Source organism: Aedes albopictus, chromosome 2, assembly GCF_035046485.1.
Source record: "Aedes albopictus strain Foshan chromosome 2, AalbF5, whole genome shotgun sequence".
In the NCBI taxonomy this organism is placed as follows: domain Eukaryota; kingdom Metazoa; phylum Arthropoda; class Insecta; order Diptera; family Culicidae; genus Aedes; species Aedes albopictus.
This window is the reverse complement of record NC_085137.1, coordinates 246578040-246602299: the sequence shown is the minus strand read 5'-3', so window position 1 is coordinate 246602299 and position 24260 is coordinate 246578040. Positions and strand designations below refer to the sequence as shown.

The 24260-nt window shown below is 40.2% G+C and overlaps 2 protein-coding genes across 2 annotated transcripts; one reads left to right on the top strand and one right to left on the bottom strand.

Annotated features, from left to right (window-relative positions):
• The first annotated feature begins 12187 nt into the window (after window positions 1–12187).
• Window positions 12188–12943, top strand: LOC134286440 (uncharacterized). The gene has a single exon (XM_062848051.1). The coding sequence runs from the start codon at window positions 12188–12190 to the stop codon at window positions 12941–12943; it is 756 nt and encodes a 251-aa protein (XP_062704035.1).
• Window positions 12944–16583: 3640 nt separating this feature from the next.
• On the bottom strand, window positions 16584–22441 carry LOC109622900 (SWI/SNF-related matrix-associated actin-dependent regulator of chromatin subfamily A containing DEAD/H box 1 homolog). The gene is made up of 7 exons (XM_062851450.1): window positions 22010–22441; window positions 18884–20391; window positions 18676–18816; window positions 18456–18613; window positions 17792–17939; window positions 17414–17728; window positions 16584–17350 (listed from the first exon to the last, which is right to left on the bottom strand). The coding sequence occupies exons 1-7, from the start codon at window positions 22071–22073 to the stop codon at window positions 16970–16972; spliced, it is 2715 nt and encodes a 904-aa protein (XP_062707434.1). The 5' UTR covers window positions 22074–22441; the 3' UTR covers window positions 16584–16969.
• Window positions 22442–24260: the final 1819 nt, after the last annotated feature.

Here is a 24260-nt window from a genome sequence, read left to right as displayed (position 1 = left end):
ACCACTCCCAGTCAATTATTCTGTTGATTCATTGTGCAACAGTCAGTCTAAGCTAAGCTAAGCTAAGCTAGACATACCAGCGTACTATTGTTGAATATGACACATTGCACAGTGGTCCACAAACCAGATTTACGAGGAAAGATGCATTCAGCGCCTTTAAATGATGTTTTAGACAAATATGATTTTCTACAAAGTTGTTCCTAATAATAAGGCCCTCTTTCCAATGTACATTGTGGGCTTCGTGGCCGAGCGGTTAGCGGCGTCAGTCGTTTAGGTGTCTCGTAAGCCTCGGAGTGTGGGTTCGATTTCCGCTCCAGTCGGGGAAAACTTTTCGTCAAACGGAAAATTCTCCACTGGGCCACTGGGTGTTATATGTGTTGTCCGTTGTCGAATGTTCGTACTGTTCAGTCTGTAGAGGCCGTAAGGTCGAAGACGGTGTAATTGTCTTTTTCTTTTTTTACATGAAAATTAGGGTGGTCCATATTTTCACAGGAATTCGAAACCAAACTTTCTTATTTGCAAGAATAGCTATGTACATTTTTGGAAAAGTTGTAGATCTATCAATTTTGAGTAAGTTAGCTGAAGACAGTTTTTTTTGTAGCTTTAAAATTGGCCGATCTAGAGTTAGGGTAATACAAGAAAAACAGGTTTTCTGGCTTTAACTTTTTCATTTTCAATTTCTCATCAAAGTCGCCCAAGAAAAACTTGTAGAGCATTTGAAAACGCGTCGTTTCGTGCGCTAAGACGATCGTTATCTCTTTTGGTTCAAAAGTTATGAGCGTTTTTATTCAAAAACCATAGTTTATTCAAAGGGCCCATATAGCTGAGGCGGTAAACGCACGGGTATTCAGCATGACCATGCTGAGGGTGACGGGTTCGATTCCCGGTCGGTCCAGGATCTTTTCGTAAAGCAAATTTCCTTGACTTCCTTGGGTATGAAGTATCTTCGTGCCTGCCACACGATATACACATGCAAAATGGTAATTTGCAGAGGAAGCTCTCAGTTAATAACTGTGGAAGTGCTCTTAGAACACTAAGCTGAGAAGCAGGCTTTGTCCCAGGAGGACGTTACGCCAAGAAGATGAAGAAGAAGTTTATTCAAAAGGCGATATTACGGGTTGGAGCAAAGATAAAAAATATATTTTTTTGCAATTTCTCATCGTTATAGGCTATTTTACCTCATGCAAATCTGACAGGAAAAGGCCTACTTTCCCACACCAAATTAACAGTGCTGTAATGGTTCATTACAGCACTGATTTGCGTTGCGTAATGAACCATTACAGCACTGTTTTCAGTTTTGGTCAACTTCTTGATGCTTTCTGGACGCAGTTTTAAAAAATTGTGACAACTGCACAATATAACCTGTTATGATCAGATTTTCTTGAACATGACTATGAACATCAGTGTGCAGATTGATGAAAAAGTTTTGTTTAAAACTATCCTCAAGGGTAATTTATGTAATTGCAAAAAACGTTGTACGCAACTCGGTGCAGAACTCGATTTTTCCAGCACTCGTCGTAATTATCCAACTCGGCAAGCCTCGTTGGATAAATGTACGACTCGTGCTGTAAAAATCGTCCTTCTGCACCTTGTTGCGTAAACTACTATTCCAGCACTCAAAACAAGAAATATTGTTATAGAACATATCAAAAAATTAGAGAGGTGTTATTTTTGTAACTTAAGAAAAGTGCTTATTTTTTCAAAAAAATCCAAGAAAAATCAACAATATCTTTCGCACGGAATGACGTAGCAACATTATCAGCGATCGAAAATGTGCGTTTTTGAAAGCTCTAAAAGGCCTTATTATTAAGAACAACTTTGTAGAAGACCATATTTGTCTAAAAAATCATTTGAAGGCGCTGCATGCATCTTTCCCCGTAAATCTGGTTCATGGACCATTATTGTGCATTGTGTTATTCTTGTGATGTTATAGATATCAACAAAACATTGCAAAGCCCCATAAGTAGTTCCACTGTATTTACATCTTGAAACACGTTTACATAAAAAATCCACTGAAATTTAAACTCCCAACATGAGTGCCAATAGGTAATTTTGAACTTTGCCCACGAGCCGATCATCGCATAGGATCATCGACCCCGTCCGAAGTTTGGACTGGACTTCAAAACCTTCTCGATCAAGCTGAAAAGAGCATCATTAGACAGTCAGCATCCGGTTGTTCTTGAGCTTGTTTTATTTCATTTCATATGCAGAAAGGAAACCCGTCGCGAATACAAAACTTGATCTTCTTCATTAGGACACGGTACAATTTTCGTTTTATTAATTCCTCTTTCAGACAAACGAGAAGCGTTGTTTTTTTTTCACCAAAACTAGAATTTATCGACCGTTTTGGCTAAAATCTGCCTTTCGTTATGCGTTCTACCTTGTCGCATTCGGTCAGTAAGAGCTTTACTGGTGGACGTTTTCCGTTAATCTTTGAGCAACTAATTAGAGAATCAAGTTTTTTGGAAATGGTACACACAGGATGACTGCCATAAATTCCAACAAAAATTTTATTAGGCTAAAGCGTATTGGAGTTTGGATATAGAGTTATCATTTCTGAATCTGATAGTTTTTGGATATTGGCAATTTATATGCAAATTGATGATCGGCTCGGTCGCCCTGGTGCTTACATTAACCAGGAGAACGGAATCCATCTTAAGCAAAAAGCTCACATTTTCATTCTATTGAAAACAAAGCTAGTAAGTCCTATTTGTTTTGTTTTTTTTTAAGTTTTTTTATTAGGAGTGAGTATGCCTGACAACAGAAAGAACGGAAACAATCTATTTAGTAAACGTCTGTTTTTGCAATACAGGGCTGTTACAAAAGTGTCGACATCTGCATTAAAGAAACAAAATGATGCAAACAGGCGCAATCTTGGGCGAAACTGTTTGAAATGGATAAAAAAAAATTGAATCAGTTGTCGTTCGATTCCTTCAGGTCGGATATCTTCTATTTTATGAGAATGGATTTCCATTATTTAATTTTCAGGTTTTAAATTATTCCGATTTTGCATATTGCGCAAACTAATTTCAAAGCAATTGGACATTTAAAGGAAGGTCGAGTAAAAAATGATGTTTTCACTCTTTTATCTTAAAGTATGGGTTCTTGAGAATGCTCTGTCATGTTCTTATAGAAATCCAAGCAGTGGAAGCAAAGATATAGCCACAGACAAACAGACGTATCACTTGGAACAAATTGTGATAAAAATCATCGTCACGAAAACATAGACGCCCAATGCTAACCAGGCTGTGTTACACAAACCACTCAGTAGGTGGCAGTAGTGAGCAAACGTCAAACAGGAGCAAAAACGATGCGAGTGCCTTGACCGAGCGATTTGCGAACTACAAAATATTTGAACTAACCGTTCAAAAGGGTAACGATGAGAAGTGAGTAGAGTGAGACGTCTGTTTGTCTGTGTATAGCGTTTTGTGCCTCGCTCCCTTAAGTGCGCGAAACTTTGAACGCGATTATCTCGGAATCGTGTTTTCCCCAAAAACGTCGATGCGGTGACTACGATTGCCGAATCAGTTCTCAACCGATTTCAACCAATTTTTTGAGTGTTCGCTGTTTATGTGTCGCGTCCTTGAACGATCAATATTTTTCGTTTTAGCAGTGCTATCTATATTTTCTTTGATGATTTTCTTATTCATTATTTTTGGCTGAAAATAGTGACTTTTTAAGAAAAATCGTTCTCATTTGCAAAATAAAACCTTTTTTTGTTATTCCGATTGTTCAAGCACACCACAATGTCCTCTAGTAATGTTTTTGTTTTGGGAATAGCGCAATCAGTTGAGTTGTTTTACACTCAGCGAAGTAAACTAGCGAAATTCATCAAAACACCTTATGAAATTTAGCCATAACTGTAAAGTATGGATACCATAACAATACCTTATGAAAATTGATCATGCTTGTTATGACCTAATTACATAAGATAAACTTATGAAAAGAGCAGAAAAATCGTCGAATGATGCAAACTGGAATCGATCCATGAACGTCGAGATCGATGAGCTTGTGCCTAACCCACACGGCTATCGACACTTGAGAATATGTATAGTGTTGCTGAATGTAAGCCAAGCTGTGAGTCGATTCTGCATCATAAAGCAATCTCATGAAATTATTTCTTATTGTCGCGCTTATCTTAGATTCTCAGCAAGCTGCGTTCGAAACGCGCAGCCTCAGATCGCGCCAGACCGCGCACGTATGATTTGTACACGGTGTGCACCTTGGCTAAAACTGTTTTGCAGCCGCCGGGTGGAGTTGTCAGCCGCCGTGTACAAATCAAACGGGCGCAATCTTATGGCGGCTGACTCAGATCAGCACGATCTGAGTGATTAAGCTAGGATGCACAATATCATCATGAATTGTTTAACCTTCCTTTTGCATCACGTTGGCAGCAGCTCGCTGACGCAGTCGGTTTGGGTAAAAAATGACCCTAATGCCAAAGGAGGGTTAAAGACCTTATGATAATCTTAGCTTTATTTGGCTGAATGTACTGTGGAGTTAAGGATTTATCCGGGAAGGAATCACCCGACACATGCAGCACGCACAACTTACCCAGGCTGACGTCGGTTCGAAAGTGACGAAGGCGAATGCATTTGGTTATCATGGGCAGTGGCGGTTGCTACATACTCACTGATGCCAACGTTGTTAGCTTGACAGTTCATAACACAGATAAACGCACTAGATCGCCTGCTGAGATTAATCTCATAACCACAGCTTCGTGCAGCCAAATATATACCTCACATGTACTGTAACCATAGTCACGCAAGCCTCTTTAAATAAAAACACGTTTCACAGAAATTGTTATAACTTTGGCATTTAGTACTATTTTTCATGCTCAAGCTGATTTCACACTTTTAATATTGATCGATAGCCACTTCCCTGGATGTGTGGATATTACATCTTCGAATGAACCTGGTAGATATTTATCGGTTGAATGTGCACTAAATTGCTTTGCACCTTTTAAATCAACAAAATGTGAATACTTTAAACATGTTTTAATAAAACTGCTTGTTTGCAGCCTCGCTATTCCCGAATCTTGGCCGAATTATACTGTCAAGTTTACTCCGACCTCTTTCTTCTGAAATGATTAGAACGCTTTGTCGGGCATCACATTCGTGATGTTTTTCTGGCAAACATGCCTCTCCATGTGAACCAACATTCTTACCAAAATGGAAAGTCCACTGTGATTCGTTGTCCATATTGGAAGCCGGATTTTCCTGTTTATTTTTAATGATTTCCAATTGGATTTACAAAATGCTCAAACACCGTCATCTCTTCTCGGCAATACATTAAGCAGCGATTATAATCGTTATAGGAAATTGAGTGTTCGTGGATGCCCTCATGCGGAAGTTTTGTCGCCACTTTTATGGAACCTCGTAGCAGAAACGCAATTGAGGTAACTTGTGGTTTTCCTACTTATGATTAGGCCCACGATAAGCCTCAACAGGCTGCTTCATGGCAAGATGGGTCACCTAAGGATGGATCATCATAACTTTGTAAATACAAATCGTATTGGTTTGTATTAGTCCTCTACTTTGTGGCGTAGCCAGAAATTTGCTCTAGGAGGGGTTTTCGATGTTTAATAATACCTTTTTTTTATTTGACACTCACATTTCGTAAATATATACAATGAATTTGAGTCGTAGATTAAAAATAGCGACGCATCCCAAAAAATTTTTCATCTCAAAGCGTTTTATACTGGAAATTTGTTCCAGAAATTTTGGCTCTGGGGGGGGGGGGTTGGTTTAACTCTAAACCATTCCCCCCAACCCCCCGTGGCTACGCCAGTGCCTCTACTCTTTAATACACTAGGTAGCTATGCTAAAAGTCGATAATAAGTTCATTAAATACAAAATATGATGTTAAACAAGCAGTTTTAAAATTGACCCATTTAGCCCTATGAAAAAAGTGCGGGGCAAGATGGGTCACCTTTTAAAAAAAATACATTTTCTCAATTGAAAATCGATGTTTTCATTATAAAAGTATCATAATTTCGTGTCATAATTTTAGGCGTTCATTCCGCTTGATTGAACTGAGTTATGAGATAGTCTTGAAATAAAAAATAAATAACTATTAAATGCTCCAAGAATACGCTCAAAATTGAAGGTGACCCATCTTGCCCCGCGGTCGTTTATATGGAGATTATATGCAATGTATCGCATAAGAAAAATGGCTAAAAACCATTCTATTTTTTATTTCCAAGGGTATTTTTCAATTAATACCCTAAACTTTTGTATATTCATGCTGGTCACCTAACAAAATTATTTACATAATCAAAACACGAGTCATGCGCTCGAAAATGGCACTGACCCATCTTGCCCCGCCCCGCCCTGGCACTTTCACGAATATAAAGCCTGTATCCGCAATAATCGGGACACAGAAGTATGGCTGTAGCTCTGTAATGAATCGGTAAAGTTGGCCAAATAATTGACTGAGAACTCTTTGGTGTATGTTTATTATTTGTGCCAAATTTCATAAAAATCGATGCATTAGTTTTAACTGTGGATGAAAAACAAACAGATGTGGTTTTAATCATTTTGTACAATCATGACCAATTTTCATTCGCATAGTAGATGGTTCTTTTACGCTCCAGTTCAAAGTTCTGTGATGATAATTATGAAATTTCGTTAGCAGTTATGATACTTATAGAGACACTCAGGGTGGCCACACAAAATCAAAATTTAAATTCCCGCATTTTTCCCGACTTTTTCCCGCATTTGTAATGAAATTTCCCGACGTTTCTTTATATATATACCTATGGAGCATGTAAAACATCCAAGAATCCAAGCTTCTGAGTGGATCTTTAAAACATACTGAAATATTTTCAAAGTCATTGTGATGCTGTGACAGTTTTACAACATTTTGGAGACGTTAACATCGAAAAAAAAAATTACATGTAACATACGCTTGAAATTTGCTTCTAATTCTGAATGTCTTGAAACGTAAACCTATACTTGAAAATATTTGTGTAATTACTAAAAGATTTTTCTAAACTCTGTAAGAAATCCTTGATGAAGGTCCAATAAAAAAATCTACAGGGGATGGCCAAAATGTTTGGGATAGGCAACTTTTTTTCTCCCGCAAAAAAAAATCAACATGCTGTAACTTTTCATAGAGTGCTTCAAAAAATCTCAAATTTTGACTGTTTGTCAACCTATTATATGTGCATCATTGGTACAAATTTGGGCTCGATTGATTATTATTTCGCGAAGTTAGAACCGTTTGGGTAAAACACTATTATTTAGACAACTAATTTTTGAACTGTCATATCTTGGCAACCAGCGAACCGAATTGAATGAATTTTTTAACGTTTATCAACAATATATTGATACTTAATACGACGTTATAAAATGTAATATTTTCTTACGGCGAATTAAGTTATACCCGATTGAAATTTTTACCCATATAGAGGAAAATAAGTCAAATTTACAATACCACACAAAAATTACTAAATGTGTTCTTCCTTCAATCTAAATAGGCTCGAATATATCTGATTAGAGATAACTTGAGAACAGAAGTGGAAAATCTTTGGATATCAACGCTAAAATTTATTGACATTGATGTAAAAATAATACATTTTTTCGAGAAAAACCCAAAAAGTGTCAATCCATGATAACTTTTTTCAACGTTTAAAAAGTACATATGTTTTAATAGTTTGTGAAGCATTCACGTATTGTTAGTGTACGTTCAAAATTTCATTCAATTCGGTTCACTGGTTTCTGAGATATGACACCTCAAAAATTAGTTGTCTAAAAAATAGTGTTTTACCGGAACGGTTCTAACTTTGCGAAATATTAATCAATCGAGCCCAAATTTGTACCAATGATGCACACATAATAGGTTGACAAACAGTCAAAATTTGAGATTTTTTGATGCGCTCTATGAAAAGTTATAGCTTTTGGGAGAGAAAAAAAAGTTGCCTATCCCAAACATTTTGGCCATCCCCTGTAGTTGGTTAGCTGAAATACTCTTTGGTGAATTCTTTAAACGAGTTACGCTATCCCAGGAATTGTGAAGGTATGAAGGACGGCATTATTGACGTAATTCTGTTTTGATTCCTATATCCTGAATTATGGGAGTGTTTTCTGGTGAAATTCTTCGAGGAATTTGCTAACAAATTTCTTGAAAGAAGCTTTGTACGGATGAATTCTTCCCAAAGTCTCGTAAGCAAACCAGTAGTTTGGGTGTGGTAAGCTTTAAGCTAAAAGAAATAATTTTATTTAGCATTAAACAAACTTTTCTCTAAGTATTTCGAGATCTTACAATTTTTGGTGAACCTCCGCAAAGTACAAATTCACCGTACCAATAATTTCGACCTGCACTGTAGGATGTTCGCTGCATGTATAGAGGGTTCTTAGGTTAGATCTATGGTTCCGAAAACTGTAGTATTACATACTCACATTGGATAAAGCTTATGCCTAATCGTTCTAATTAGATGTAAGCAGTTGTATATATAGTTGCACGATAATCTAAATATAAGTTTTAACTAGTTAAGTTAGGTTTTAAGCAATTCATTGGAGGTTTACCTATGCGTTCAAAAACACTAACTGTAGGCAAGATTCAATAGGTAGTAGATATAATCTAGTTCAACGATTCTTTATAAAGCAAATTTGGACCTAAAGGGATAAATGATTGATAAAATTCATCACAAATTCACTAATTTTCCGGCATAGAACATTACCAATAGCATAGCACATTTCACTTTTCGATTTGTGACACATCATATTGTTAGTGTTCGGGGATTGTATTTGTACATGGATCGTGTGCCTCATCGGCCACGATGTCGTTGCGGCAGGGTGGATCATCGTGACAAGTTTATTGCAAAAATACTTGCAAAAATGTTTGTAATATTTTCTCACATACTCTGCCGGTAACGTATCAGGAAATCTATTCAATAATTGAGTAAACAAATAATTATTAAGAAAATAAAATTCCGTTACATTAACAGGTTCATATACAAACCACCAGATTCAAAATTATCCAAAATCCATTAGATTGCACATAGTTTTATATTTTGTATACATAAAGGGGTTTTACAAGGACTCCCTGGCAATGTATGTCAAAACTCTTGGAATAAACTGGCTTCTGAAGATACATTTAGATAAAAAAAATGTAGAACTCAGATAAATTCCCATTTAATGGGATATACAATGTTCATATGTCTGTCCTAAGGAATTCGTGCAAGAAGCTTTTCATATTTTTCATTGGTAACACCAGGAGTTCCTTTAGCAGAAAGGTTTCATAAAAAAAATAGAGAATTATGTCTTCTGGTTATCAACATGCAATTTTGCTTCCGTTTTAATGTCATGTTTTGCAAGGATTCTAGATATTAATTTATAAATTAATCCAGTAATTTTACAAATCGTTCTACAAATTATTAATTCATAAATCCAAAAAAAAAATCATCCAAGACGACTGAATTTTCAATGTGTTAGTAATTATTCAAAAAAATAAAAATAAAATGCCACTATACGAAATTGTTAGTATGATTACTTTGGTCATTGCAGAGTTTTTCTACAAACTCATTCTGAAATTTGTAGAAATACCGTTAAATACTCTTTCAAAGCAATAACTTCAGGAAGTCCTTCACTAGCAAATTAATAAATAATTTTAAAGTTTCAATGAAAACATTAATTGAAACTTATTCCAAAGTTCAGCCAAATATTTCGACAAAAAAATCTAACTATTACAAGGAACTACTACAGAAAAAATCTGAATAGAATCTCTAAAATAATGACAATAATTTCTCCATGGTCTCAATCAGAAAATCCTTTTCAAAGTGCGTCAACATACAAAATCCCATCGACAAGAATTGTTCGATTACCACCAGAATTCCAGGGGTTTTCAGCTAAAATAAATTTGCTTAGTTTTCCTGGCAGTAGACAGTTGAAACTCTGCAAACTGTGTGATTCCTCGATTATACTCGAACTGTATTTCTCGACAAATAGTATTGTGAAATATTCTGTAGAAAATTATTGAAAGAATGTCATACTCTTCTAGTTAAAATAATAGGTTTTTGCGCATGATTTTGATGATTTCTGGTTTACGTCATTATTAAGCTATGATTAACCATGTATCAGTGGGTCTGCTTCAGAGGCACGTTCTCCTCCATTTAGGAAATTTGTACCAAGTAACAGGCTGAAAATTTTCTAAGAAAATGTTGAAGAAGTATTATTGTTGTTGGAGAAGTATTTTATGGCAATTTTGATAAAATCAGTCAAAATTTGGCTGCCAAAATTATTATTTTTTGATACTTTGTTCACGTTTTGTAGATTAGGTTTTTAGTCGTTAAAAACTTTATTTTGAAAAAATATGATTTGAAATACGTTTTTCCCAAATTTAAGGTCTAATCGTTGACTAAGTATCCGGACAATCTAAACATGTCACTCGGATAATCTCTATCAAAAAAGAAATCACTCGTAATTCTGAATCTAATACTCATCTGCATCATTTTGTTTTTTTTTTGAGATTCCTGCGTGAAACTTCTGAAACTGTGTAAGAATCTGGATTTAAAGTAAGTCAAGTGCTAAATCTAGATTTGAGTTTACATTCTGGAGGCGCTACACAACATTTTGAAAATTCCCGATCATAAACTAAATTCCCGACTTATTCCCGCATATTTCCCGATGGATTTCAATTCCCGACTTTTTCCCGCATTTCCCGAATTTCCCGAATCTGTGGCCACCCTGCACTTTCTTGCAAAATTTCATCAACTTTTATCGATTGGTTCGAAAGCTACTGTTGATAAGGGTGAGTGTTAGTGAAATTTTTTCGTGTTTTTCATGTGCGATGTTTGCGTATTCATAACTTTTGAATTTCTTTACCAATTTTCATGAAATTTTCACAGAAGGTAGTTGATTATGTGTATATTATGTCGGCAAAATTTGATGATTATTGGTAAAGTACTTTCAATAGTACAACCGATACAATAGAGGGTGCTGACTAATTGCTGTCTGAGGGGCTAAAATCACGTTCAGTCCCAATACATGTTTCGATTATAAAATAGTTGATAGAGCATCGATTTTTTTGAAATTTTGCCCATGCAACAAATGTAGATTGAGAGGTTTGTGTTGAAAATTTCAGCCATTTCCTTTGACGAATTCAAAAGTGGCAGCGCTGACAAGCAAAACTAGGGGCTGTACAAAATTCAATGGCGCACATTCTACTCTTTCATTGCTACAACAAAAAGTACTGCACCGATTCACATGAAATTTTGTAGGTGAGATGAACATATCTTAAGATTTTATTAGGTCAAAATTGAGCAATTTTAATGTACATATTACAGAGTTACGACTGTAATTCTGTGTTCCGATTGTTGCGGATACAGGCTTTACTTGAAAATCATGAATGGTAATTCAATATTAGCTTCGATTATATTTTTCAAATATTGTTTCAATAGTTATCAAAAAGTGTGTAAAGAAAAATGTTACAAACGTACGACCATTATATTTTAAAAATAAAATGATTGTGAAAGTACTGAAAATTGCCTGAAATCTGTGTCCATTAGCAAAACTGCTAAGAAGTTGCCTCATCAGCTGAAGCATTTTGTAACATATAAAATGAGAATTATGTCTGCTTTTCAATAAGCATCCTGTGCTACTGTCTTCAAGGAATCAGAATTGGCAGAATACATTTGAGTTTTCTTCTTATTTTCTGCATGTTCTTCTTCTTAAGTGCGCAGAATTAGGAACTGGTATATAATGGTCCTAATTCTGCGCAGACATACTGACACTAAGTTTTGAACATATAATCAATAGATGAACTTCATATTAACGCTATCATAGTAACAAGACCGGGCCAAAAATCTCGTTAATAAAGATATCTGGAGCTCGATTTGAATAGGTCGTATGTGTTTTCGTCAATATAAAATTCGATCAGTTTATTTTAGCAATAGTAGTGTGGCATCTCGGCAACACTGCCGCACGCCCACAGCATCAACCTATAGAGAGAGCAGTCAGTAAGTTAGTGCGAAGTATACGTGAGTGTCGCGTCTGAATTAGAGAAATAAATACTCAAGTTTTGTTAATAAACCGTCGCGTTTATTTCAATCGAAATCCGCTAATCCGTTCCGCAGAATCGTAACCCGTCCGCTCCGAATCGTATATTCCCACATTTGGTGACCGCCGACGGTCGTTTTCGTGAATTTTCGAGACGATTGCGATTTACGACGCGAAAAGAAAACAAGATGGCGAACCCACAGCCAGCCGCCACCGCCGCCGTAGCTGTGAAATTGCCCGATTTCTGGAAATCGGATCCCACTATGTGGTTCGCCCAGGCCGAGGCGCAATTCGCGTTGGCCGGCGTAACACAAGACGAGACCAAATTTCACCACATCGTTGCCAAAATTGATCAGTCGGTGATCTGTCATGTCGCGGATCTCGTCAAGCAGCCACCAGCCAACGATAAATACGACGCAATCAAAACACGATTGGTCGCACGTTTCGAGCTATCGCCGCAGTCGAAATTGGAAAAATTGTTGGGAGCTTGCGATCTGGGCGATTTGCGGCCTACCCACCTGCTGGCTAAGATGCAGGAGCTGGCATCCGGGCTAAACGTCGACGAGGCATTTTTGAAAATGCTTTTCATCCAGCGACTGCCAGCGAACATCCGGCCAGTTTTGAGTATTAACGACGGTAGCCTGGCCAAAATCGCCGAGATGGGGGACAAAATGGTCGACCTAGTCCCACACGTCGCCGAGGTAAAAGCAAACGCTGCAGCTGCACCGGAAGAGCCGTTCTCCCAAGAAAATCTTGCGGCACAAATCGCTGCCCTGACCGCTGAAATTCGCCGTCTAAAATCTGGACCGGAAAGAACGCGCTCTCGTTCGGTATCCCGTCGCCGGAGTGACAACGGAAGTGGCATCTGCTGGTACCACCGAAAGTACGGTGGCCAAGCTGAGCGGTGCCGTAGTCCATGTAAGTACCAACAGCCAAAAAACTAGTGTGCCGCCCACCAGAAACGTGTGAGGTGGGCGCAGGACAACAAAGCTGCCGGCTGGTTATATACGATAAGACATCGCATACGCGATTCTTAGTCGACACCGGCTCCGACGTATCAATAGTACCAGCATCCAGGAAAGATAAACTGAACGGACCGTCGCCATTTCAACTACATGCTGCAAACGGATCGAACATTTGCACGTACGGTAGTCGATTCATCACAACGGACCTTGGATTGCGACGCAGATTTTCGTGGAATTTTCTTGTTGCGGATGTCACTACTGCAATCATAGGAGCCGACTTTTTGGCCAATTTCGGCATCGTCATAGACCTGGGGCATCGCCAACTAATCGATGGACGAACGAAACTGCACTCTGTTGGTGGGTTTGTAAATGCAGTAGTGCATAGTGTTACAACTGTTGATCACTGCCACCCGTTCCACAACCTACTTGCAGAGTTTCGGGAAATCACGATGCCTCCGACAATGCGAACAACAGTGCAGCATGATGTCACCCATCACATTCAAACAAAAGGTCCACCCGTCGCCTGCAAGTCACGTCGTATGGCACCCGACAAGCTGAAAGCTGCTAAGAAGGAGTTTGAAACTATGATGGAACTGGGAATTTGCCGACCATCCAAAAGTAGCTGGGCCAGTCCGCTGCACTGTGTTCCTAAGAAAAACGGTGAGTGGCGCTTTGTGGGAGATTATCGAAGTCTTAATCGGGTTACCATTCCAGACCGCTATCCCGTCCCACACATTCACGACCTTCTTAACAACTTCCTAGGGAAACGCATATTCACGACACTGGATATGATTCGGGCGTATCATCATGTACCAGTCGAAGAGTCGGATGTCGAAAAAACGGCAGTAATAACGCCCTTCGGATTGTTCGAGTTTACGAAGATGCAGTTTGGGCTATGTAACGCGAGCCAAACGTTTCAACGATTTATGAATCGCATTTTTGGGGACCTCGACTTTGTTGTTGTATTTGTCGACGACATATGTATTGCATCCGCATCGGAAGAGGAACATCGTGAACACATACGTGTAGTATTTGAACGCCTTCGACAAAACGGACTAGTACTCAACTTAGTCAAATGCCGATTCGCCCAAACCGAAGTGGATTTCCTTGGTTATCGTGTGTGTTGTGACGGAATTAAGCCGGATCCCGAACGTGTTCGAGCCGTGGTCCAGTACAAATCACCTGAAACCGTTAAGGAACTGCGTCGTTTCTTGGCTCTGGTCAACGGATACAAGCGCTTCATATCCCGAGCAGCGGAAATGCAAAAGCCTCTTCAAGAATTGATACCCGGAAATCGCAGGAACGACATGCGTAAACTAAAATGGAAACCGGTGGCAGAACAAGCGTTCCTGGAATGTAAAAACAGCCTGGCAAATGCAGCTCTACTACAGTATCCAGATTCAACAAAAACGTTGGGATTAATGGTGGACGCTTCGGATGTCGCCGCCGGAGCAGTTCTTCAGCAGCGAGTGAATGGTGCCTGGAGACCGTTAGGGTTCTTTTCTCAAAAGTTTTCTCCCTCGCAAAAGAAATACTCTGTGTTCGGTCGTGAGCTCACGGCCATGAAGCTCGCCGTCAAATACTTCCGATATCTCGTAGAAGGTAGGGACTTCATTATCTACACAGATCATCGTCCGTTGACGTACGCTCTGAACTCCAAATCAAACCATTTGCCACACGAAGAACGTTACCTGGAGTATATATCGAGTTTCACTAAGGACATTCGGCATATAAGCGGAAAGGACAACTATGTTGCAGATGCACTCTCCAGGGTCAATGCCGTTATTGTTCCATCCGGAATAAATTTTGGATCAATCGCTGAATCCCAAAAAGATGACGAGGAACTGCAACGACTTTTAACAAGGAAGGAGACGTCATTGAAGCTGGAATTGAAACAGACGAATCATTTGGATCAACCTGTCTACTGCGATGTGACGAACAATCGCATTAGACCTTTCGTGCCTAAACAACACAGACAGCATGTCATGAAAGTGCTCCATAGTCTGTCGCATCCGGGAGTTCGTGCCTCGAGGAGGTTGGTATCTGAAAGATTTGTATGGCCATCTATCAACCGAGACGTAGGTCTTTTCGTCAAATCATGCTCCGATTGTCAACGATCGAAGATCCAACGACACACAATAACACCATTAAAAGAGTTCAACCTTCCAAACAGCCGCTTCAAACACGTTCATGTTGACATAGTAGGTCCGCTGCCAAATTCGGGAGGAAATAGATACCTATTGACCATGGTGGATCGGTATACTCGTTGGCCGGAAGCGGTCCCACTACCGGACATGCTAGCCGAAACCGTCGCAAAAGCATTCTGCAATGTTTGGGTTTCTCGTTTTGGCGTACCGGAGACCATTACCACCGACCAAGGCAGGCAGTTCGAATCCGAGCTATTTTTGGAAATGACTCGACTTTTTGGAACACATCGCGTACGAACGACGGCTTATCATCCTCAGTCAAACGGGTTGGTCGAAAGGTTCCATAGAACCTTGAAAGCAGCCATCATGTGTGTGGACCCCAAGCATTGGTGTGCCAGGCTGCCATTAATCCTTCTGGGGCTCCGTTCAGCTGTGCGAGAGGACATCAACTGTTCAGTCGCGGACATGGTCTATGGGCAACAACTTCGAATACCAGGGGAATTCTACGATTTCTCTTCCGAGGACATCGATCGTACCGATTTTGTGAAATCGTTGCGAAATGTTATGCAGCAAGTTGGCCCCATCAGCAACAGCAATCATGCGAAACGCCACGTTTTCATCCCCGATGATTTGAAGACTTGCAAGCACGTTTTTGTTCGAGTGGACACAGTTAAACGCCCACTGCAGCATCCATATGATGGACCATACGAGGTCCTCGAACGGAATGACAAATCTGTCCTTCTATTCATGAAAGGGAAGAAGCAGCTAATTTCGTTGGATCGTGTCAAACCTGCATTCATATACAACTCTGAATTGGAAAACGACATGGACTCCAGCAAAACCAAAGTTACGCCATCGGGCCACAGGGTTCGATTCCTTGCGTAACTGGAAGGGGGCTCTGTGGCATCTCGGCAACACTGCCGCACGCCCACAGCATCAACCTATAGAGAGAGCAGTCAGTAAGTTAGTGCGAAGTATACGTGAGTGTCGCGTCTGAATTAGAGAAATAAATACTCAAGTTTTGTTAATAAACCGTCGCGTTTATTTCAATCGAAATCCGCTAATCCGTTCCGCAGAATCGTAACCCGTCCGCTCCGAATCGTATATTCCCACAGTAGCAATATGGATATTTCGATGGTTTTTAATGATAAAACCGAAAGCCGGTTTTGTAAGGAATCGTCTATATGTATTAATTTTGTTAAATTTCAACAGTTTCCGCTATAAGAAGCGAATCCAAATGATCGAATTTTATATCGACGAAAGCACATACGACCTATTCAAATCGAGCTCCAGATATAATAAAATTACTTCTGGAGACTATCAAGCATCGTTAATGCTAGTGCAGTGCTGGGCTAGTGATCTTTTGTAAGTCAATACGGTCAAGAGGGAGGAAGTGTTGATATAATCCGTCGCCCACGGCAGACCGACATGTCGAATGTTGTTTCGGATTTTTAAATAAAGAACTGTAAAAATCATGTGAATTAGCTTCGGTGCGTTAAATATTTTATTCTTGATCATACTTTGTATACGCTTATATGCATCAATGCTCATATTTCGACAAAAGTCTTTATTTAACAGGACGTAAACGAATTTCAAAAAAAAAAACACATACACATAGACGTTTGACCTTGCCATTCATAAAATTCCTGTTGTTTTTCTGTTCCAGCGAACGTGCAATAGCTTTTGGTTTCAACAATTCATCCGAAGTAGTATTGGGATCAGGATTACGAGAAATCGAATCCTGCCGAGTTTGTACAATTTTGGGTGGTATGAACTGAACAAAAAATAGGAAAACAAATACTTAGGTAAACATCACTTTAAAATGGTAGCTAGGTGGAATTAAATAAACAAAGAAGAATTAAAAGTCTTCATCTTGCTGATTCTTTTTTGGGGATTCGTTTTTGAGGATAGTCTCCGCCTTGTTCTCATCCATGTTCAGTGCCATCGTTAGGAGTCGGACCATACACTTGTGCTCTTCCTTTTTGTCGGCACCTTTTGAGGAGGAGAAAAGAGTTACAAATAGAAAGTTGAGATTATTCAAGTGTTGATCCTTGCCTTCATCGGTGACATCCTTCTCTAGTTGCAGCTTCTCTTGGGCAATCATGAGCATTCCTTCTTCAATCGTACCATCACTTATTAGCTTATAAATAGTCACAGGTTTTGTTTGTCCCATTCGGTGACTTCGATCCTCGGCTTGTTTGTCGTTGTATGGATTGAAGTCAATGTCATGGATGATCACCTAGAAATGAATAGTTATTAATACGTACTAATCTATGCCAGATTATCCAAGCCCAATCCCTACCGTATCAGCTGCAGTCAAATTGATGCCCAACCCTCCGGCCTTCGTTGACAGCAGGAAGATGAAAATGTTCGGATCCTCGGTGTACAGGTCGATCATTTCCTGTCGCTCGGTAACGGCCGTCTGACCATCTAGCCGCAGAAATCCGTACTTCCGGATGTCCAGGTACTTTTCCATGATGTCCAGCATCATGACGAATTGGCTGAAGATCAAAACTCGGTGTCCCTCGCTCTTCAGTTTGGGCAGCAGTTCGTCCAATTGTCGGAACTTACCGGATGCCACTATCAGCTGATCGGGGATTCGTAGGTCGTATAAGCTCTATGGGAAATAGAAGCGGCATTCGGAATTCGAAGCAAATTTGAAGTAAGGATGCTAACTTACGGTATACTTATCCTTAAGTTGCAATAACTTAAAGTCAGACAGGTACGCAATGTCCTGAAAAGTTTCATCGATATTTTTGTTCTTCCAATCTGAGTCTCCGGCCAGCTTTCGGGCAATTTTACGAACCTCTGCATCCGAGAAATAGTACCTAGTGAAAACATATAATCAATGACCAGCGTTGTTAATCAACAATCGTTATCCTGTCTTCCAACAGCCTCAACCCTTCAGGACGCGCACCGTTGTAAAAAGCTTATAACATTTTCGAAAAAAAATCGCTTGTTGCTCGAGTTGCATATGCGTGATGCAGTTTCAGGATGAAACAGTCCTGAAAGGTTAATAAAAAAAACTTGTGAAGAGTGGCGCATTCCTGGTAGCCACTCTGAGTACTCACGTCCGTTTATTACATTTTGATATCAGGTCGTACCACTTTTGTACCATGAAATTCGCGTGGAGAACCCGGTGACTTTTTCTCCGAATTTAATACGTTTGAATTTTTCGCGTTTAAATCATCGTATATGTTTTCTAGTGAGGTAAAAATGCAGCGGAAAAATTAAGCTGCAGCACCGGTGCTACAGCGACGGTATAAATACCAGCAAATAAATTGGCCGCCCTCAGATTCTTAGTAACAGTTCGTGAAATACCCTTGATCTTGAACCCAACTTACCTCAAAAGTAATGGGTGATTAGCCAGTTTTCGCATGTCCATCATGATCGACATTCCACTAATCTCAGTACTGCTCTTGAACACACCCGTTGCATTCTGGTACTCGCTGACCAAATCCATGTATTTCTCCTTTTGCGAATTTAGCATAGGTACTTTCATCTAAAACAATAACAAATCATTTATTAATCGCTCTGGCAACAAACTTCTATAAGAGAACATACAATTTCCTCTGTCTTCGGAGGCAAAAAGCTGAGGACATCCTTTTTCAGTCGCCGCAATATAAATGGTTTCATAATCTGCTTAGCCCGCTCAATTTGATTTTTCTCGAAAGTTGTCTGATCTTCTCCGCTGTCTTTCGTTTTCTGTAAATCAGGAACAAATAAACAGATTTAGATACGGCTGGAAAGCCAATGCCACCCAATCACTTACAATTCGCTGGAAAAGCGCCTTGATGTCTTCCACTTTCCCGCCGAACAGTTTCGGCATGACGAAGCAAAGCAACGACATTAACTCCAGAAGGTTGTTCTGAAGTGGCGTCCCGGTCAACAGGATGCGCCGATCTGCCCGAATTCTCAACAGATTTTCGTACCGCTGCGAGGTCATGTTCTTCAGCATGTGCGCCTCGTCGAAGATCACATACTGGAATGGTGTGACGCGCCACATTTTCTTCTCCTCACCGGAAGCGCCCATCATGTGGTAAGTGGTCAGGACAACGTCCACATCGGAGATTCCGTTCTTGGCCCAATCGATTCGGATTAGCTTGCGCTCCTCCTGGCTTCCGTAGTACTTCATGAGGATAAGCTCCGGGCACCACTTCCGAAGCTCGTTTTCCCAGTTGTCCAGCGTGGAGGAAGGTACCACAATCAGCTGGGGATGTTTGATTAGGTCGTTCTCCTTCAACCAAGCGAGGAATGCAATCACTTGAATCGTTTTGCCGAGGCCCATTTCGTCGGCCAGGATTCCATTCATATCGTTCCGATGCATCACGGAGAGCCAATTCAGGCCAACCAGCTGATACTCTGCCAGTTTGAAACCTTCGGGAATGTTGGACGGCTGCTCAACGAGACCTCCATCGGCTGCGATAGCCGATTCTAGCTTTTGACACATCTTTTTGCATTTGTTCATGATGGTCACCAGGTTGTTCCTTCGGGACAAATATTCCTGCGTGTGGTTAAGGATGTCCGTTTGAAGAGACTTGTGAGATTTAAGCTTATCTACTAGGTCGTCCCAACTCGTAAAAGGGCGCTGTTCCAACAACAGGTCTACTTTTTTCGTGGATAGAGTCTTAACGGCAGTCAGCTCATTGGCCGTTCCATTATTCAGGAACTCAAAAACGCCCTTCCGGTCTTTCGACATACCATAGTTACCACCATCATCACTATCGTCATCGCTATCGAACACCCTTTCCTGTTGTTTTCCGGACTCATCTTCGCTGTCACTTCCTCCATCCTCCGCATCCATCCGACGTTTTTTCGCCGGGTTATCCGGCTTCCGAGGGATGTTATTCAACGTGGGAGCCTTCTGAAACACCGCAGCTGGAGAAATGGAAAACATTCGCTTTTTGTTGGGCATGTACGATTTCAGATCCTCCAAAGCCTTTTCCACACTCCACTGATGTCGGACCAAGGTGTCCTGGACGAGCATCGTGTCCACATCGGGTCGCTCGGATCTAACTTTCTGTAGGCATAGCTCTTTATCCCGGACCGTGAGCACCGGAGGAGGATCCACTGTCCCATTCTGTGAAGTAGTCGGAGGGCTAGCGGTAGTCGCGGCAGCGGACGAAACTGCTCCCACCGTGGGAATCGGAACGGGCGATACGATAACCTTATCCGGTAGGGCTGCCTTTGTGGGAGTGGTGCCGCACTCGGTTTCACTCTCACTGTCCACTAGAGCTTGAATACGTTGTCGACCGGGAACCATCTCTAGTTTCTGGTCACCTGAAGTTACAAAAAAAATATGATCATCAGATTGTCACATATGGTACCGTGGGGTGTCCTAATTTCGCGCGGGTCCAAATTTCGCTCACTGATCATATTTCAGGCCAAACAATTCAATAGGCTCTATCTGCATTTGAGAGGCTCTCACAAATCATAAGACGATTGTTTTGACCATCGTTCAATGCAAGAAGACAATCATAATACAAATAAACAGCTGATGTATTAACGAAAGAGAGGGAAACCAAAGAGAGCCTCTCTTTTGCAGATAGGACCTTTAGACATGTTTGGCCTGATTTAGACATCATAATTATAAAAAAATTGTGCAATTGTCCCAATTTTACTTTAACTATACTATCTAAAGTAAAATTTGGACAATGCAACGATTAGTTCTATGATTATGTTCTCTAAATCTTATCAGTGAGCGAAATTTGGACCCGCGCGAAATTAGGGCACCCCACGGTAAAATCAGCTTAATTATTTGAGAACAGTTCAGTTTTCAGGGGCTGTCCATAAACCACGTGGTCATTTTTTTGGGACTTTTGAACCCCCCCCCTGCGTGGTCATTTTTCCATACAAAAATTTTTATATGTCCATACAAAATGGTCATTGGCCGAACCCCCCCCCGCCCCCCCCCCCCCCCCCCCCCTCATGACCACGTGGTTTATGGACAGCCCCTCAATGTTGATTATGAGATTGCTGCGGACCTGTGACACACAAAATATATGCTAATCCAACTCCAGAAATATCATTACAAACTCTATAAGTAACTATGAACTACAATTATTGTAGCTAACATTAGCAATAAAAATATATTACTAACAATCACAGACTTCATAGAAATCAGAACAGTAGTTGAACCTAACAAAAAGTGTTAAACTAAAGGCTTACGTTTTACTAAATAAATACAAATACAAATACAAAATACAAATACTACTAAACGCGACCATCGCTTTTCTGTTTACCCATGTAAATCTAACCTTAAAATACATCGCTCCGTGTATAGAAAACCCGGAGAATCACACGCAGGACAAAAAAAGTAAACACGCAAACGACCGAAACAGCTGCCAGCTTCAGCTACGACCGAGCCGACCCATGATGACGGTGGAAGGGTTGACTGGGTAGGTGGAGAAGGTTCAATGAGGTACAGATACAGGTGGCGCAGATAAACATTGCGAACCACTAGTTGTCTCTTTTGTTCTACCGGTGATCTTATGCAACTCAATTAGTGACGTCACTAATTTAGTTCCATAAGATCAGCGGTAGAACAAAAGAGGCAACTAGTGCCTCGCAATGTTTATCTGCGCCACCTGTATCTGTACCTCATTGGAGAAGGTTGACCAGAAAAGAGAGATCAAAACTATAGCGAATCATATGAAAAGCTCCACAATGTAATTTAGAACATTGGCTTGCGTGTATCTTCCCAGTTTTGTTGTAAAAATAACAATCAATAATTATATTTTGGAATTAAGTTAATAATTAAAATTTAATTCTATATAATTAATGAAGTTAACAATTTAAAGTGTCTCATTTAAGATTTGATCTGTCTTAAAATAATCCTTCACCTACATATTTTTAGGTAAAATTGAAATATCACACTAGAAACTTCTAATTTTCCTACCTGCACTGGGAACTGCTCCGTTCGAACCGCTGTGAGCTGGTTTCCGGAACTGCCGCAAAGACATCGTGCCAGATGGTTGAGCTATCAAATTATTTCACAAATTAAAACCCAAACCAACGAAATCAGTAAATATTTTCACTAAACAAGCACTCTCGGCATGGAATGGTTCCACGAAAAAACACGAACACGACGACGCCGTGAGAGGAAATGGTGAGCAGGAGCACAATTTTCAACACACCGATTTACCGCCGAATTTGACAATTTTCCACGATTTTTCACTTTCAATACGTTTTCGCACACCCGAACTCCCGTTTGGCAGTATTTCTAGCAGAACGGAACGTACTTTTTGCAGGAAAATGGCCCAATTTACACCGATTTCGCAACATGGAGAACCGATGGGACGAGAAAATGCTTCGCGAGTGAAAGAACGCGATGCCGAAGAACAGCGTGAAAGAGGAAAGCGTAATGACAGCTTGCGCGATACGGTGGGTTTGGGCATTGTGGTCGAAAGCATGCTGTCAGTTATAAGGCTGTCAGATTTTTTTCCGCCACCGCCTACACTGAAAAGCGGCTTGCGGTAATGACAAGCATAAAAATGTATTTATGATAAAACATACACACTATTGTCGTCGCGGTTGAAATCCGCAGTTTCCCCACACCCGACAATCGAATTTTCTCAAAATCCGTACGTAAAACCTTACGTCGGACGTAGTGCGCTGGACAGCGGACCTGGCCCTCTATCCAGCGCACTGTGCCCGACGTACGTCCGACACATGGTTTAGGAGATACAACGATTTTCGCGTGTCAAAAATTCCGATTTTCAACTGCACGAACAATATTTTTATTTCGCTGGAAACCAGCAAAATTTGGCTGGTTTTTGACATGTTGTAAAACCAGCGATCCATCCAGTAAAATATTTCTTGCTGATTTTTCAGAAATGCAGTTTGACAGCTTTTTTTGCTGGTCGTTCAGCAATTTTGTCCGAGCTCGAGTCTGGCCGAAATTTTTTGTTTTTTTTTTCTTTTCAGACGAAACAAAAATTGATGGAAATGTTCGTTTGAAGTTAATTTTCGGTATCCAGAGATAGTAAACGCGATGAACGCTTATTATAGAAGTGGCGCATTCCATTTTAATGCAAACCGCGATGAAAAATATACATTTTTTTGATGAATTTTCACGTCCTTCTGCTCGCTTCAGTGTCTCGGGCTGGAGCTCGCAAAATGTGTCCAGGAAAATGCTGATTGTTTGACAACTCTCTTGCTAATGCTCAGCAATTTCTATTTTTGCTGAATCTTCAGCTATCATTACTGAGTTTTCGGCACACTACAGTTTGCTGATGGCGTTCCAGCAATTCATTTTGCTGGACGAAAAAATCGAAATTGGGTGTGTAATCATCGACCCACCAACGCTTCTTGTGTGCGCTTTGTTTCTTCTCACATCAACCGGTTCGATAGCCGAGTGGTAGCGTGCGAGCCTGGTGATGTCAAGGTTCTTGGTTCGAATCCGGTTGCCAACAGAAGCTTTTTTTAAATTGAAAATCGGGTCCATGGTAAAATTGAAAACATAATTCTGTTGAATAGGACAGATCGGTGAAGTACTAGATTTGTAGTAATGAGCTGAATTCAGTAACAAATTATGAAAACGACGTATAATCAATGGTGTAGCATTGATTATACGTCGTTTTCAAAATTTGTTACTGAATTTTAGTATGGTGAGAAGGTGAATTCTCCGTTTCTGCAATGAAATGGTGCAAAAAGCGTGGGTATTATGATTCCTTGTCTAATTTAATGCTGTTTGAACAAAACTTTGGGCAACAGTGTTGTTATTTTCTCCATTTCTTGCAACAACATAGTTATCCAAAGTTTTGCTCAAACAGCATCAAATTAGGTAAAGAATCATAATACCCACGCTTTTTGCACCATTTCATTGTAGAAACGGAGAATTGAGCTTCTCACCATACTAAAATTCAGCTCATTACTACAAATCTAGTACTACACCGAACGTGCCCCATTGAAACGAAACTCAGTCTGCACAAATTTAGTGGCGTTGTGTATTTAAATTGACCCTCAGAATAGTAAATTTCACCGCAAGCCGCCGTTCAGTGTAAAGCAGAATTTGAAAAGGGCATGAAAGCATTGATTGCGGAGGGGTCTCCAGTTAGCCTAGTGGTTAAAGCTATGAATCGCCAATCCGGAGACAGCGGGTTTGATTCCCGTTCTGGTCAGGAAAATTTTCTCGACTCCCTGGGCAT

Bases quoted from the DNA above. Each gene is read 5' to 3' on its own strand.
- LOC109622900 (XM_062851450.1), bottom strand. From the start codon at position 22,073: ATGTCTTTGCGGCAGTTCCGGAAACCAGCTCACAGCGGTTCGAACGGA. The intron at 18,817-18,883 runs GTAAGTGATTGG...CCTGATTTACAG, and splicing joins AGGCGCTTTTCCAGCGAATT to AAAACGAAAGACAGCGGAGA. The intron at 17,351-17,413 runs GTAGGGATTGGG...ATTCATTTCTAG, and splicing joins ATTTGACTGCAGCTGATACG to GTGATCATCCATGACATTGA.
- LOC134286440 (XM_062848051.1), top strand. From the start codon at position 12,188: ATGGCGAACCCACAGCCAGCCGCCACCGCCGCCGTAGCTGTGAAATTG.